Source organism: Orcinus orca, chromosome 17, assembly GCF_937001465.1.
Source record: "Orcinus orca chromosome 17, mOrcOrc1.1, whole genome shotgun sequence".
Taxonomy (NCBI): Eukaryota; Metazoa; Chordata; class Mammalia; order Artiodactyla; family Delphinidae; genus Orcinus; species Orcinus orca.
This window is the reverse complement of record NC_064575.1, coordinates 72,256,801-72,269,295: the sequence shown is the minus strand read 5'-3', so window position 1 is coordinate 72,269,295 and position 12,495 is coordinate 72,256,801. Positions and strand designations below refer to the sequence as shown.

General features: G+C 43.8%; 1 protein-coding gene across 1 annotated transcript in view; it reads right to left on the bottom strand.

Moving 5' to 3' along the window:
• FER1L6 (fer-1 like family member 6) overlaps positions 1-12,495 on the bottom strand; it is a 158,534-nt gene that overhangs the window by 30,147 nt on the left and 115,892 nt on the right. Inside the window, exons 23-31 of the mRNA XM_004265411.4 lie at positions 10,658-10,768; positions 10,233-10,394; positions 8,908-9,088; positions 8,285-8,502; positions 6,689-6,811; positions 5,417-5,456; positions 4,111-4,223; positions 2,959-3,090; positions 1,422-1,547 (exon numbers count right to left, since the gene is read on the bottom strand). Of these exons, the coding sequence (XP_004265459.1) occupies positions 1,422-1,547; positions 2,959-3,090; positions 4,111-4,223; positions 5,417-5,456; positions 6,689-6,811; positions 8,285-8,502; positions 8,908-9,088; positions 10,233-10,394; positions 10,658-10,768 (1,206 nt within the window). The remainder of the gene's footprint in view (positions 1-1,421; positions 1,548-2,958; positions 3,091-4,110; positions 4,224-5,416; positions 5,457-6,688; positions 6,812-8,284; positions 8,503-8,907; positions 9,089-10,232; positions 10,395-10,657; positions 10,769-12,495) is intronic.

Sequence of the window (12,495 nt, the reverse complement as noted above, 5' to 3'; positions counted from 1 at the left end):
TCATGAGAGCAAGGATACTGTCTGTCTTGTTCATTACATTAACTCCAGGACTTAGGACAGGGTCTTCCCAATATTTGTTGAATGAATGAATAAAGGATACTACAAGTATCCTTTATTGGATACTACAAGTATCCTTTATTGGATCCTTTATCCTTTATTGGATAACTTTACAAGTTACTTCTCATCTTTCCAACTAGACTGTGACTTCCTCTAGGGCAGGCACTGTGTTTTTTTCCGTCACGATATCCTTAGTGATTAGAACATGCCTGGCACATGGTGGTCATGGCCATGATGACGTTGCTGCTAATAACAAAGGAAACATGAGAACTGCATGATGGAAAGGGGATGTTTAGTTGTCCCCTGGCATTAAAGAATAATTCGTCTTTGTTTTATGTTTCATTTCGGTTTCTAAAAACGATTTTAGGCAATTTAAGCAAAGAGTTAATGTAAAATATAATGACTACAATCAAGTAAGATTATGAAAATCAACTCCAAGGTTAGGAGATGAAAACAAATACATGAACCATAAATGTCTAGTACACAGTTGCTTTGATTGAGCACCAAATTTGGCCCCAAGCTTCCTGGCAATCAGACCAAAAGTTTCACAATTAGTGTTTAGTGCTCTCATTATCAGAAAGGAGGAAGCCTAGGGCAGATAATATTTTTCTTAGAAATACACTGGAAATGAAATTTCTGACTGCAGCAGAACAGAGGCATAGCCCCGGAGGCGGGGGAGGATTGCACAGTGGCAGCTGCCCTGTTCTGCCCTGGTTCTTCCTGCTGTCTTGCCTGTGAGCTTCCTGCTTCAGTGCTACTTGGTTTCCTGCCCAGCTAGCAGGCAACCACAGAGAGCAAATAAAGCTACACAGAGCAGTCCTCTCAGCCTGGGAAATATTTTCGCTCAGTGAAAAGCCAGGAAAGGTCCATGTTACCAACCAAACATCATACCCTCTGTTATGGACTGAATTGTGTTTTCTCAAAATGCCTATGTCAAAGCCCTAACCCCTAATGTGACTGTATTTGGAGATAGGGCCTTTAGGGAGCTAATTAAGGTTAAATGAAGGCATAAGGGTGGTGTCCTAATCCGATAGAACTGGTGGTCTTACAAGAAGAGAAAGAGACAACAGATTTCCTCTTCTCTCTCTCTCTCTCTCTCTCTCTCTCTCACACACACACACACACACACACACACACACACAGACAGGAAAGGCCATTTGAGGACACAGCAAGAAGGTGGCCATCTATAAGCCAGGCAAAAAGGTCTCACCAGAAACCAACTCTGATGGTACCTTGATCATGCACTTTCAGCCTCCAGAACTGGAGAAAATGAGTATCTGTTGTTTATGTCACCCAGTCTATGGTATTTTGTTATGGCAGCTCTAGATTAAGACAACCCCTCAGAGTAAACAAGGATGCCTCACCGCAACAATGTACACCCTGATCAGGACTTTGATGGGGTGGTTGGATGGAATCCCTTGCTGGATTCTCAGCTGCTTGCTGTCCTTGATGCCGGAATCCTCGGGGCTTTTGTAGATGCAGAAGGAGCCCTGGAACCATAAAGCACTACCCGTTGAAACAAGATGGTCATATGCCCCGCTGAAAACCAACCATATAGAGGAATAACTTATTGATACACGCAACAACTTGGATGGATCTCAAGGACATTATATAAGTGAAAAGAGCCAATCTCAAAAGTCTCATACTGGAGGGTTCTGTTTATATAACTTTCTTGCAATTACAAAATTATAAAGATAGAGGATAAGTCAGTGATTGCCAGAGGATAGAGACAGTCACAAGCAGGGCATAATTATAAAGGGGTAGCATGATGGAGATCTTTGTGGTGACGGAATAGCTCTGTATCTTGTTTGTGGTAGTGGTTACACAAATCTACATATGTGATAAAAATTACATAAAACTATATACACACTCTATCAATGTGGATATCCTGGTTTTGATATTTACATAAGATGTAAACAATGGAGGAAACTGGGTGAAGGGTCCACTAGACCTCTGTCTACCATCTTTGCAACTTTCTGTGAATCTGAACTATTCAAAATAAAGAGGGTTTTTTAAAATTAAAAAAAAAAATGTCTAGGGCATAGCGCTGGGAAAAGGAGCACAGCCTGGGACCCAACAGGACCTGGGGTGGTGCTACTCTTGTCCCCTGGATGTCCTCAGGCCATTCACATAACCCTCCTGCATCTGTGCTTCTTCATGGTACATCAGTGAATCCGTGTTGGTACAGTACCACCCTCCTCACGGGGCTGTTACGTGAGAAACAAATAGGAGCATCAGATGGAATCCTGAGTGCCTTTTACATGCAGGGTGCTGAGCTAGTGTTTCCTCCCATTATCTCATTCAATCTTGTCTTCAGTATTTCTATTTTCAGATGCCGCAACCGAGGCTCAGGGAGGTCAAGTACTGCTCAAGATCACAAGCTAGTTAGGATTTAAATCCTAAATGAGGATTTAAACCCAGACTGGCAAACTGCAATGCCCATGAGATTTCCAACACATCACCTTCATATAAAGGGCCCAGGCGTGCAGTAAGTTCATAGTGAGTGTCAGCTACTGCTTTGTGGTGCTGACACCGTAAGTCTGCCAGATGAAGGGTTTGTGTTGTTTGATTAATTTAATCATTCAGCTGATAGGCTTGTATAAATCATATGTTCGGTAGGTCAGGGGGTGGGAAAAGCAGAGTAAAATTAAGTGATCCCTTTAGGCAATGACTCTGCCTCCTCATATTCCACAGACTGAGCTCCGATCCACTTTACTGGCCACAAATCAAATACCCTGAAAGACTGGGGCTAGGTCTTGTGGGGTTCTAGAGAGGGAGGGGCCTGCAGAGAGATTAAGGATTTTCCTTACAGACATCGCACACCACAGTCCAACAGAATTGAGTCATATCTGACATTTATGGACAGGAGAGCCAGATAAAAGGCTTAACCTTGGAACCTGCCTTAAACTTTCCTATGACTCGGTCTCTGTCAAGGCCATGGTCATCCTCCGTAGACTTGCCTCTGAGCAGCTCAAAGGTTTTCACCCAGTCTTCAAAATTGTTGAATTCACTCTCCAGATCCCCATTGTATATCTTTAGGGAAAAGGGAGAAGAGTGTGCTCAGAGGAAGGAAAGCCCAGGATTGATTTAATGAAAACTGCCAAGATTCTCCAAAACCAGCCTTCGTATATGCCCCTTGGAAAACTCTAAGAGGCGCTGTTAATTTATCTTCAGCAAAATAAGGAATATGATTGACTTAGCATTCCTAGAACTAAGTACCACTCTGAAATTTATAAAACGTTTTTGATAAACTTTGAAATTCCAAGAAGTATAGCTAAACCAACCATATTTTAAATATAATATATAAGTATAAATGTGACAAAGCTTTTTATAGCTAATTGATGTCATTGACTTTTGGATACAGACTACAATATTTTGAGGACATTCAAATTAAAAAATATTCATTGAACATTTCATTCTTAACACATATAAAGTGATGGAATATTTGTTTTTATTATAATGCATGTAGTCATGAATTTTCCAAGCAGAAAATCACATATATATTTTAGAAATGGAAAATTGGATTGAGTTTTTGATTGAGTAATATAATTAAATCACTTATTCAAATTTCCCATCAAAATTACTTACCTAAATTCATTATCTAGGTACATAATTTTCATAATGCCAATTTTCATATCCATCAATATGCCTCTAGCTAATAGCCTCTGGCTAATGTTAGGACTGGTCTGACGAAGCTGACTTTTGTAAGAGTTAAAACTCCTGCTATGTCGAGTCTGTACATATCTGCACGATGATGTCAAGCCCCGAGAGGTGAACCCAGGGGAACTGTAAATTACATTGTTGCATCCAGGCTAACCAAGTGAAGCTATGCCCCTTCTCAATAGGAGGATGTAGAGAATAGAAAACTAGCAAGCTCCACTGTGGAGCTTGGCTTGCACGCTTGTTAGTTTGTTACTCTGCATCAATGATTATAACAAAGACAAAGTAAGTTATTCAGACAAAGGTATTCTGGAGTTGACTGAAGCACTAAAAGAACGCCCACCTCCTGAGTTTCCCACCCTAACCATGGCCAAGATGGCTGTGTCCACACACCTGTAAGACAGCCAGGTTGGGGATTTCTTTTTCTTTGAGTTTCTTCTTGAGTATTTTGTCTTTCTTCTTCTTCAGGCCATCTATATTTACCACTACCTCGTCTGGTTTTGCCTCTGTGGACATTTAGTGAAAATGGTTAGACTTCTTACGCTGTTGAGATGAGAAGAAACAAAGTCAAGCTCCCTCTTTCCCTTTGCTCTGGCATGTGTCATGACCCTTCTTTTAAGAAAGAAATAGTAACATTTCACTGTAGGATTTCTGCACATAGCCCTGCAGACCGTGCACTGAAGGAGCAGAGGAGATACCACTTATGCAGCAGTGCAGTGTCAGTGGATGCCCTGGGGCTGGCGATGTGTTGGCCTTCCCTGCCATATGCAAGAATTCATTAAGCTAGGCACGGAGAGGGTAAGTAATTTGCCCAGTCACCCAGCTAGCAAAGAACAGACCCAGGATGGAGTGACACCAAAGCTTTAGATACATTCCCTCTCAGATCTGTTTAGGAATTTGAGAATCATCTAGTTCAACAACCTCATGCTCAAATATGCTAAGGGTCTAACACAATGTCACAAATGTACTTAGATTATTCAGTAATTTTTTAGGAGCAGATGCTGGAGAAAAATCACCCAAGCTCCACTATTTTCTAGCTGCTTAGACCTGGGCAAGTTACTCAGCCTCTTTGTACTTCTGTTTTACTACCTGCAAATCAAGATACTATTGCTTATGTCACGGGGTTGGCCTTAGAATTAAATGTGCTAGTAGGAGTGGCCTGAGGAACTGAGCTTGGCTCTGGTTTTCTCACTTTTTGTGCCACCTGAAACAGCACTTGGTGTTACTGTTGTTTTTAGGCCAAGACTTACCGTTGGCTTGCATCAAGTTTGTGGTCATTTCAAATCCCAGGGCTCTTCATTTGAGCTTCTGCAAACCAGATCTACCCAAACCTTGTCACCTGAGTTTTGGAAGCTAAATCCAGGTCACCTGTGTTAAAGTTTATCATGCTGGCTTTGGCCTGTCGTCCCAGCTTGCTCCTAGTTTTACTCTGCTGTTTCTGCATTAAGACTGTCAACATAGGGACTTGAGCCAAAGGGTCGATTTCAGCACTCAACTCAGGAGACCTGGGATCTGGTCTCCATCCAGCTCAAATCAGTTATGTGACCTCTTTCAAGTGTCGTCATCTTCCTGGGATTATTTCCTCACTAGGGAAATGAGGGCTTTGGGCTCCAGTGTTGCGCCCATGGCTCCCATTTTAACATTTGCTCACTCACATGGCCTTAATGCATGTTCAAATGTCCCCAGAACAGCCACTTACCTGTGTTGCCTGTTTGCTCCTTGGAATTGCTCTCCTTTTCCTTTGAGAAAAGAGGGAGACGAGATGATGGACACTGTCTTGTCTCACTTATTAACCCTGACTGCTAACAGTTCTCATTCAATTATCTCAGCCCTCTGCATTTTAAAAGAATACGCAAACAGTCCTCAGTAGCCCCCAGATGAAGCCTCACTGTAAAGACCTAGGGCTTAAGTGCAGGGAGATGCCCTGCCCTAAAGAAGAGGCGCCCACACCTCCAAAACCGGTGCCACCAAACTGTGGACGTCCTCGTCCTCTGTGTGCAGCCTCCTCTCAGCTGCTGGGAAAGCAACCCCTCTCCCCACTGTTCTTCCACATCCCTGGAGCATCACCTCAATCTGCAACTGTGAGGTTTATGGGCTGGCATGTTGGGTTGTTGGGTTTGTCCTGGGACTGGGGAGGTTAGCAGAGAAAGAGGAAAGGGCTGAACACTCACCAGAAGTGGTAGTGTCCATTGTAGTAAAACGAGGGTGTTTGGAAGCAGGGATTAACACTTAGTTTGTTTATTTAACTATATGTCAATATTCGTGGATAGTCCTTGATGAAGAAATTATGGTCTTTCCAAATAAAGAATCAGAAGAGTTGCTACTCAATAAAATATGATGATAGCATCTAACAACTTTCCTTTCCATTTTTACTCAGGGATGAGAAGTCTTACCAGATTCGGCCACTGAGCTTTCGCCTGTGTCTCCAGACCCACTCCCCACTGGTTCTCTGGCTTTATAACTCAATCCCTTTCGTATTCCATGTGCATGAGACCCTGCTGATTATTCCCATTTGCTAAGGCCAAGACCTCTGCCTTTACTTTGATAATTTCCCATATGAACTTAGAAATCTGCTGGAGACCTGGAGCCCTTTGACCTGGAATCTCCAGGTGAACCTGAAGCCCCCTTCGCTGATGCCCACATGTCCAGAGACCCATTTCTCTTGGCTAGACCTCCCTGAGGTGGGCAGATTCCCTGGATGCCATGATAGACTGCACATCCTGCCAGCATTTACAGCAGAGCCTGTGTCCTAGGGCCAGCTCCAGCCAGACAGTGAGGATTTGGCAGTACTGGACCCTTGGTCCTTTCAGGCTTTGAACCCTTCAGCAGTTAACAGAACCACACCCAAGTAGGGCCTACCTATAGCGGAATTTAAAAGAGGGGACAATGAAGGATTTGAGGTGGGGGAGAGTGCTAAATGGTGCTGTGCTCTTATCGAAGCCTTGACTGTCACAGCCAGGAGAGAGTCTACCTTCTGTGCTTTCTTCAGGGAGGCATAATATTTCGACCACCAGTCAATGACGTTTTCAGCAGATTCATCCGCTATGGTCCTCTTTCTCCTTTTAGTAGACTTCCGAGAAGGTCTCCTGGCATCCTGGCAAGGGATGAAGGATGGATTGTTAGGTGTCAAGGATCTGCATGCTGGTGGCTAAGTGGTTTACTAAGGAAGAGGACATGTAGGTACCCTCGGGGAAGTGGATGGAGGTGTCAGCAGGTTTTGTGATTGTAGCTCTCTGTCCCTCTTAAATCAATAAAAGTTTAATAATCTGTCATCCATTAATGAGTTTATTTGACATTTATCAAGCAGGTATGAGATTTTGTGGTTGACATTGGGGATGTAAGGGGTAGACATCATCCCTACTTTTGGGAAGCTTCGAATTCAGTGCAGGAGACAAGCAGGCTACATGATACAATGTGATAAAGTAGAAAAGGAATTAGCTTCTAAACATAATATAAACGTTTATGATTTTATGATTCTCAGTTTCCTCAACTAGGAACAATAATACCTGCTCACTTCACTGTCATGAGGATTAAGTGACATAGGTAGACAATCCTCCTTTAGCATCACTTCTGATTTGAACAGATGCAAATAAATGACACCTACAACATAAGTGATGGGGGGATAGGAGAAGCAGTGTGATGCATACGTGGCAGAAGGGAAGCATTTGGGGAGAAAGTTGTGTCATGCCAAATTTATCGTGTACTTATCATCCATTTGCTCTCAGACATCTCTCAGGTATCTACAATGTGCCAGCCACTCTATCAAGTGCGGGGGATACAGAGATATTTTTAAAAATCATCTATGACCTGGTGAAGCCCACAGTTTTATGGTGGCAACAAACAAACTGAAATTTGCAACATAAAGTGGCAGGTACAATGCTGGTGGGATGGAGAGAACCCCGTGGGCTGTCAGAGAGTCACGCTGAGCCTGGATGAGATGGGAAGAGCCTGAGAAAATAGCCATTCATCTACCATACTGTGCCTTTTATTTCAGCTTTTATAATTTGCTGGGCAGGTCATCTCTTAGGACTTTCTTAAACCTGCTTTCTTCTTTAAGTCAGTTGCTAGATACACCAGGATTTTGCCCTTAAAACTATGACTTAGAAGATTACTCATGTCCCCATTTTATGGTCTTGTGTACTTATCCATCTCCCCTCCCAGAATCTCAGCTAACTGAGGATAAGTCTCACTTTTATTTAGACCAGAAGACGCATCTTTTTGGTCCTACGTGATGTTGTACAAAGTAGGTTCAAAATATTTGTGGAATAAGCCTTGATGAGGAAACCATTGTTTTTCCAAGCTAATGAATTAAGAGTTTCTGTTCAATTAAATACTGCTGTCACATTTGACTAGCACTTTAATTTCACATACACTGACTTATCTGATTCTATGACAATGCTGTGAAGTGGGTATTGGTGTCCCCGTTTTACAGATGAAGAAACTAGTGCTCAGAAATGTGAAGGTGCTTGCCGTGGTCACACAGCTAGTAGGTGGGAGGATTAGCATCTAAAACCTCTGAGCGAACTCTAATGTGCCTGGTAAATATGAAGAGGGATGACATTCCGACCTTAGCTTTTCTGTCTTTCGGTGGCTCCTGGGCTGCAGGTTTGTGTTCCGTCTCCAGCATAGGGGATGGGTCAGGGATATCCACCAGGCTGGCTGCCTGAACCTGGGCCAAGTCGGGTACCACTGTGGGAGGCGGCCCAATAGCCACAAAGATTTGATCTGTCGGGAGCTCCTGAGCAGAGCTGGGGGTCTCAGAAGGCTCAGTGGAAATTAATGAATCTGAAATAGCCAAAATGAAAGTGCATTGGGTCAGGACTTCCCTGGTGGCACAGTGGTTAAGAATCTGCCTGCCAATGCAGGGGACACGGGTTCGAGCTCTGGTCCAGGAAGATCCCACATGCCACGGAGCAACTAAGACGGTGCGCCTCAACTACTAAAGCCCACGCACCTACAGCCTGTGCTCCGCAACAAGAGAAGCCACCGCAATGAGAAGCCCGCGCACCACAATGAAGAGTAGCCCCCACTCGCCGCAACTAGAGAACAGCCCCGCACAGCAACAAAGACCCAATGCAGCCAAAAATAGAAAATAAAAGAAGTAGAGGGGACCGCAGGAAATTCTTCAGAAAGATCCTGCAGGCACCACGGTTTTGTAGCCCACAGCGCTAGAATCTAGGAGCTTCCTACCTTGCACAACTTGGGCTCCATCCACCTGTGAGGTGAGGGCAAGGGGCTCCCTGGATTTACACAAAAACTGTTTCAAGCAGTTGATGGTGTAGGTGCCCACGAGGGTGCTCCTCCCAAAGGCTCTCCAGTCCACCACGCAGATGCTCAGGGGTGGGTGCAGAAGCTCATTCTCAGGCAGCTCCTGCAGGGAGAGGCTGGGGTGAAGTGGGGCACTGCCTGGGCTGACCTGTCTGGGTGTAGGACCAAAGCAAGCCAGGTACCCATCCTTCCTCTGTCCCTGCCTGTCCTTTCCCTACATGTCATCCCTGCAGCTTGCCAGAGTCTGGAGCAATGCCTTCTCAAGCCAGGGAGTCATTACCCAACACATGAGGGATGGTACTAACGATTCACCCCAGGTGTAAACTGCAAAAATCACACACTCCCAAGTTCTCCATGGCAGTAGGCTTCAATCCTCTTACTTTGTCATTACTGTATTTATCCGAACTTTCATCTCAGATGAACATTAATCCAGACCCAAGGTATAAAGCAGATGAGAACTGAGCCATTTAAGATGGAGCTGAGCGTGAGGGGCCAGCGCCCCATCCATTTCTTTACCCTGGTGGACCCCGAGGCTCAACAAAGTCTGATTTGGAAGGTTTGCAAACACAGTACACATTCTTTAATTCTAGTCCTTCTTGATTCAGAATCTGTGTCCATTGGAACTGACTGGGTTAGACAAAGCAAACTTTGACTTCACAGTTGGTTCCAAATCAGAGCACAGAAATAAACAAAAGCACAGGTGTCAGACATTGCTTTTGACATGCTATGTACAAATAATTTTTTAAAACTCTAACCATTGTAGTAAGTTTTTTAAAACTCTAACCATTGTAGTAAGTTCCACTTCCAGGCCAGTGGTTCCCAAACTCCAGTGTGTATCAGAGTCACCTGCAGGGCTTGTCAAACCAGAGGTGTCTGGGCCCCACCCCCCAGTCCCAACAGTCTCTGGTTCAGTAGTTCTGGGGCAGGGCCTGAGACTCTGCATTTATAATAAGTTCCCAGGTGATGCTGATAAACTGGGGGCCACACTTTGGGAACCACTGTCAACCTTCTTTGATTTACTATACGGTCTACACCCAGAACCTTTAAAAACAAAACTACAACAAAAGTCTGTTTTATCCCATTCTGCATTTCTGGCTTTTTACTGAATTAAACTGTTCTTTCTTGTGAGTAGTGGGGCACCTGAAACTCTGAAATATCTCCCCAAGTCAGGCTCAGGAAGGAGTGGGTCGCATCTATGGAGATGAAGGGAATGAGCGGGTGGGGCAGGGGAGGGGAGAGACCCGCACCACTTCGAAAGCATCTGCCTGGACGCTGAAGTTTGGGTTGTTCTGGTAGCTCTGGATCACACAGGACTTGACTCCATGCCCGCCACACTCGATGAGGACCTGGGGACGATCCACCGAGAGGAGCTGCACCTTCTTCATTTCCCGGACTCCCCAGAAGAGAACCTGAAGAGAGGATGGCAGGGCTGCCACACAAAGGCCCAGGGAGGCGCCAGCAGGTGTGGCTCAGGTGTGGGAAAATCAGCTGTGCCAGCCTGAGAACCACAGGATGTTCTTCCAGGAAAGGATGGGGCAGCTCCCTGTGGCTCCGTCCGATCAGCTACGTCTCCTTCCCACCCCTCAAGTCCCCTGACACAGTGCAGGCATGATTGCAATGCACCAGTGCCCTTTAGTCCCAAAGAACAACCCAGTCCTTCCGGGCCCCATACCTCCACTTGGTATTTACTCAGCACTGGCCGGATGCTGGCAGGAACAGGGTAGATCTGGGTGACATCGGGTGGGTCGAGGGGAGGGAGCCCTTGCAGCCCAGACGCAGGGACCTGCCACACAGATCAAGCGCTGGTTAGACATTGGGAGAGGTAAGGAAAATGAACGCTGCCACACAATGACCTCGTTGGAAAGACTGTCACTGTTTTAACCAAAGGAATGTTTCCAGCTTAAAATGTAAATCAAGATGATGCATTTTGTCACAGTGAATAATTTCTTAATTTACAAATGCATTTGTTCACAAGGGTAATCAACATTTAGTGAGCACTCACAACGTGTCACAAATTAATAGTTTCATAAGCTTTCAGTGAGCTCACAGTACAGAGGAGAGGAAAAAAAGACAGATAGATCCTCATAACCTCATTGTATTTCATTCTTTTCATTTTTTCTTGAAAATTAATTACATAAACACTTATCTAAAGTTTAAAAAGAGCAATAAATTAATTTTAAAGCTTCATATTAAAATTTTGGAAAAGCAAGTTTTCAATTCATAATATTTTCTAATATCCTTCATACTTATTCTTTACCTTGTGGGTAATTTAGAAGTAGTCTCCTTAATTTCTGAATTTATGGTGTTGTTGTAGAAGTATTGCGTGATTTACAGAGTGGTCAGAAAAATATACTCTGTAGGATTTTAAACCTCTGAAGTGTTTTGAATGTTATCTGACATTATTGGAAGCAAAAAATTCTAGTAACACCTTTGCAGATGATTTATTCATTAAAGAATATAAGCAGTAAATATATAGGATTAAACATTTAAAAAATATCTCTGGTAACTAAATGTTTGCAGATATTATAGAAATAGGAAATAAGTAAACCTATAGACATTAAATAATAACTGAAAAATTATGAGTGGTAAAGTAATGGTTGAATGTTTTGAGTATGTGGGATAAATTCAAGTATTTTACAAATGGCTGAAATCTAATTTTTTTCTGTCATTAAAGTATATATATTCAGTCAAAAAAAAAAAGAAATGACAGGGGAATTACAGCCGTAGAACAGAGAAGGGTCTCTGATCAGATTCCAAACCTCTGAGACTTAACTGTGCACTACAAGAGATTGATTTAATCACATAGAGACTAGTCATAATCAGTAAAAGAGAAAATTAAGTCTTTTGAAGGCAGACCTCCAGGAAAAGGTGTTATTTCCTGTGCATTTGGAGTTGACAAGAGGACAAGTTGGCAAGAGGACAATTGCTATGCTTTATTGAAATCTCACACAAAGGACTTAGAAAGTCTCCTAAGGAAAGGGCCTTTCTCATTTGTGGGCCACCCCACATTACCTTCAAGACCTGGCTCAACACGTACATCTTTCAAGAAGCCACCCCTGATTTGGTCCCGGCCACTGTGGCCATTCTCCTAATCTTCAGTCCTTGGAACACAGTGTGTCCTCTCTGGAGGCTTAGTGCAGAAACTAGTGGACTGAGCCCAGAAACCAGGCTCTGCTGTGTGACCCTGCATGAGTCCCTTTCCCTCTCTGGACCTCAGATATTGGGCCAGCTGACCCTTCAAGTCCCTCAGGAGCCAGATGTTCTATTAAACATTGCTTTGGAGCCGGAGGTTTTCCTCGCTGGGGGAGTTTGCCTGACTTGGCCAAGAGGAAGCCTTTGTTTACTTCATTATTCTCAGACTCTCAGGTAATGCTCCAAAACCAGTGAGTTCTTGATAAATGTTTATTGGCTGCCACACATTAGCTCTGTATGCTCGAAAAAGCCTCTTTGCCCATCAAAACCTGTAAAGCACAAACATATCACCATTTCTTTTTCACAGACATATTCTAG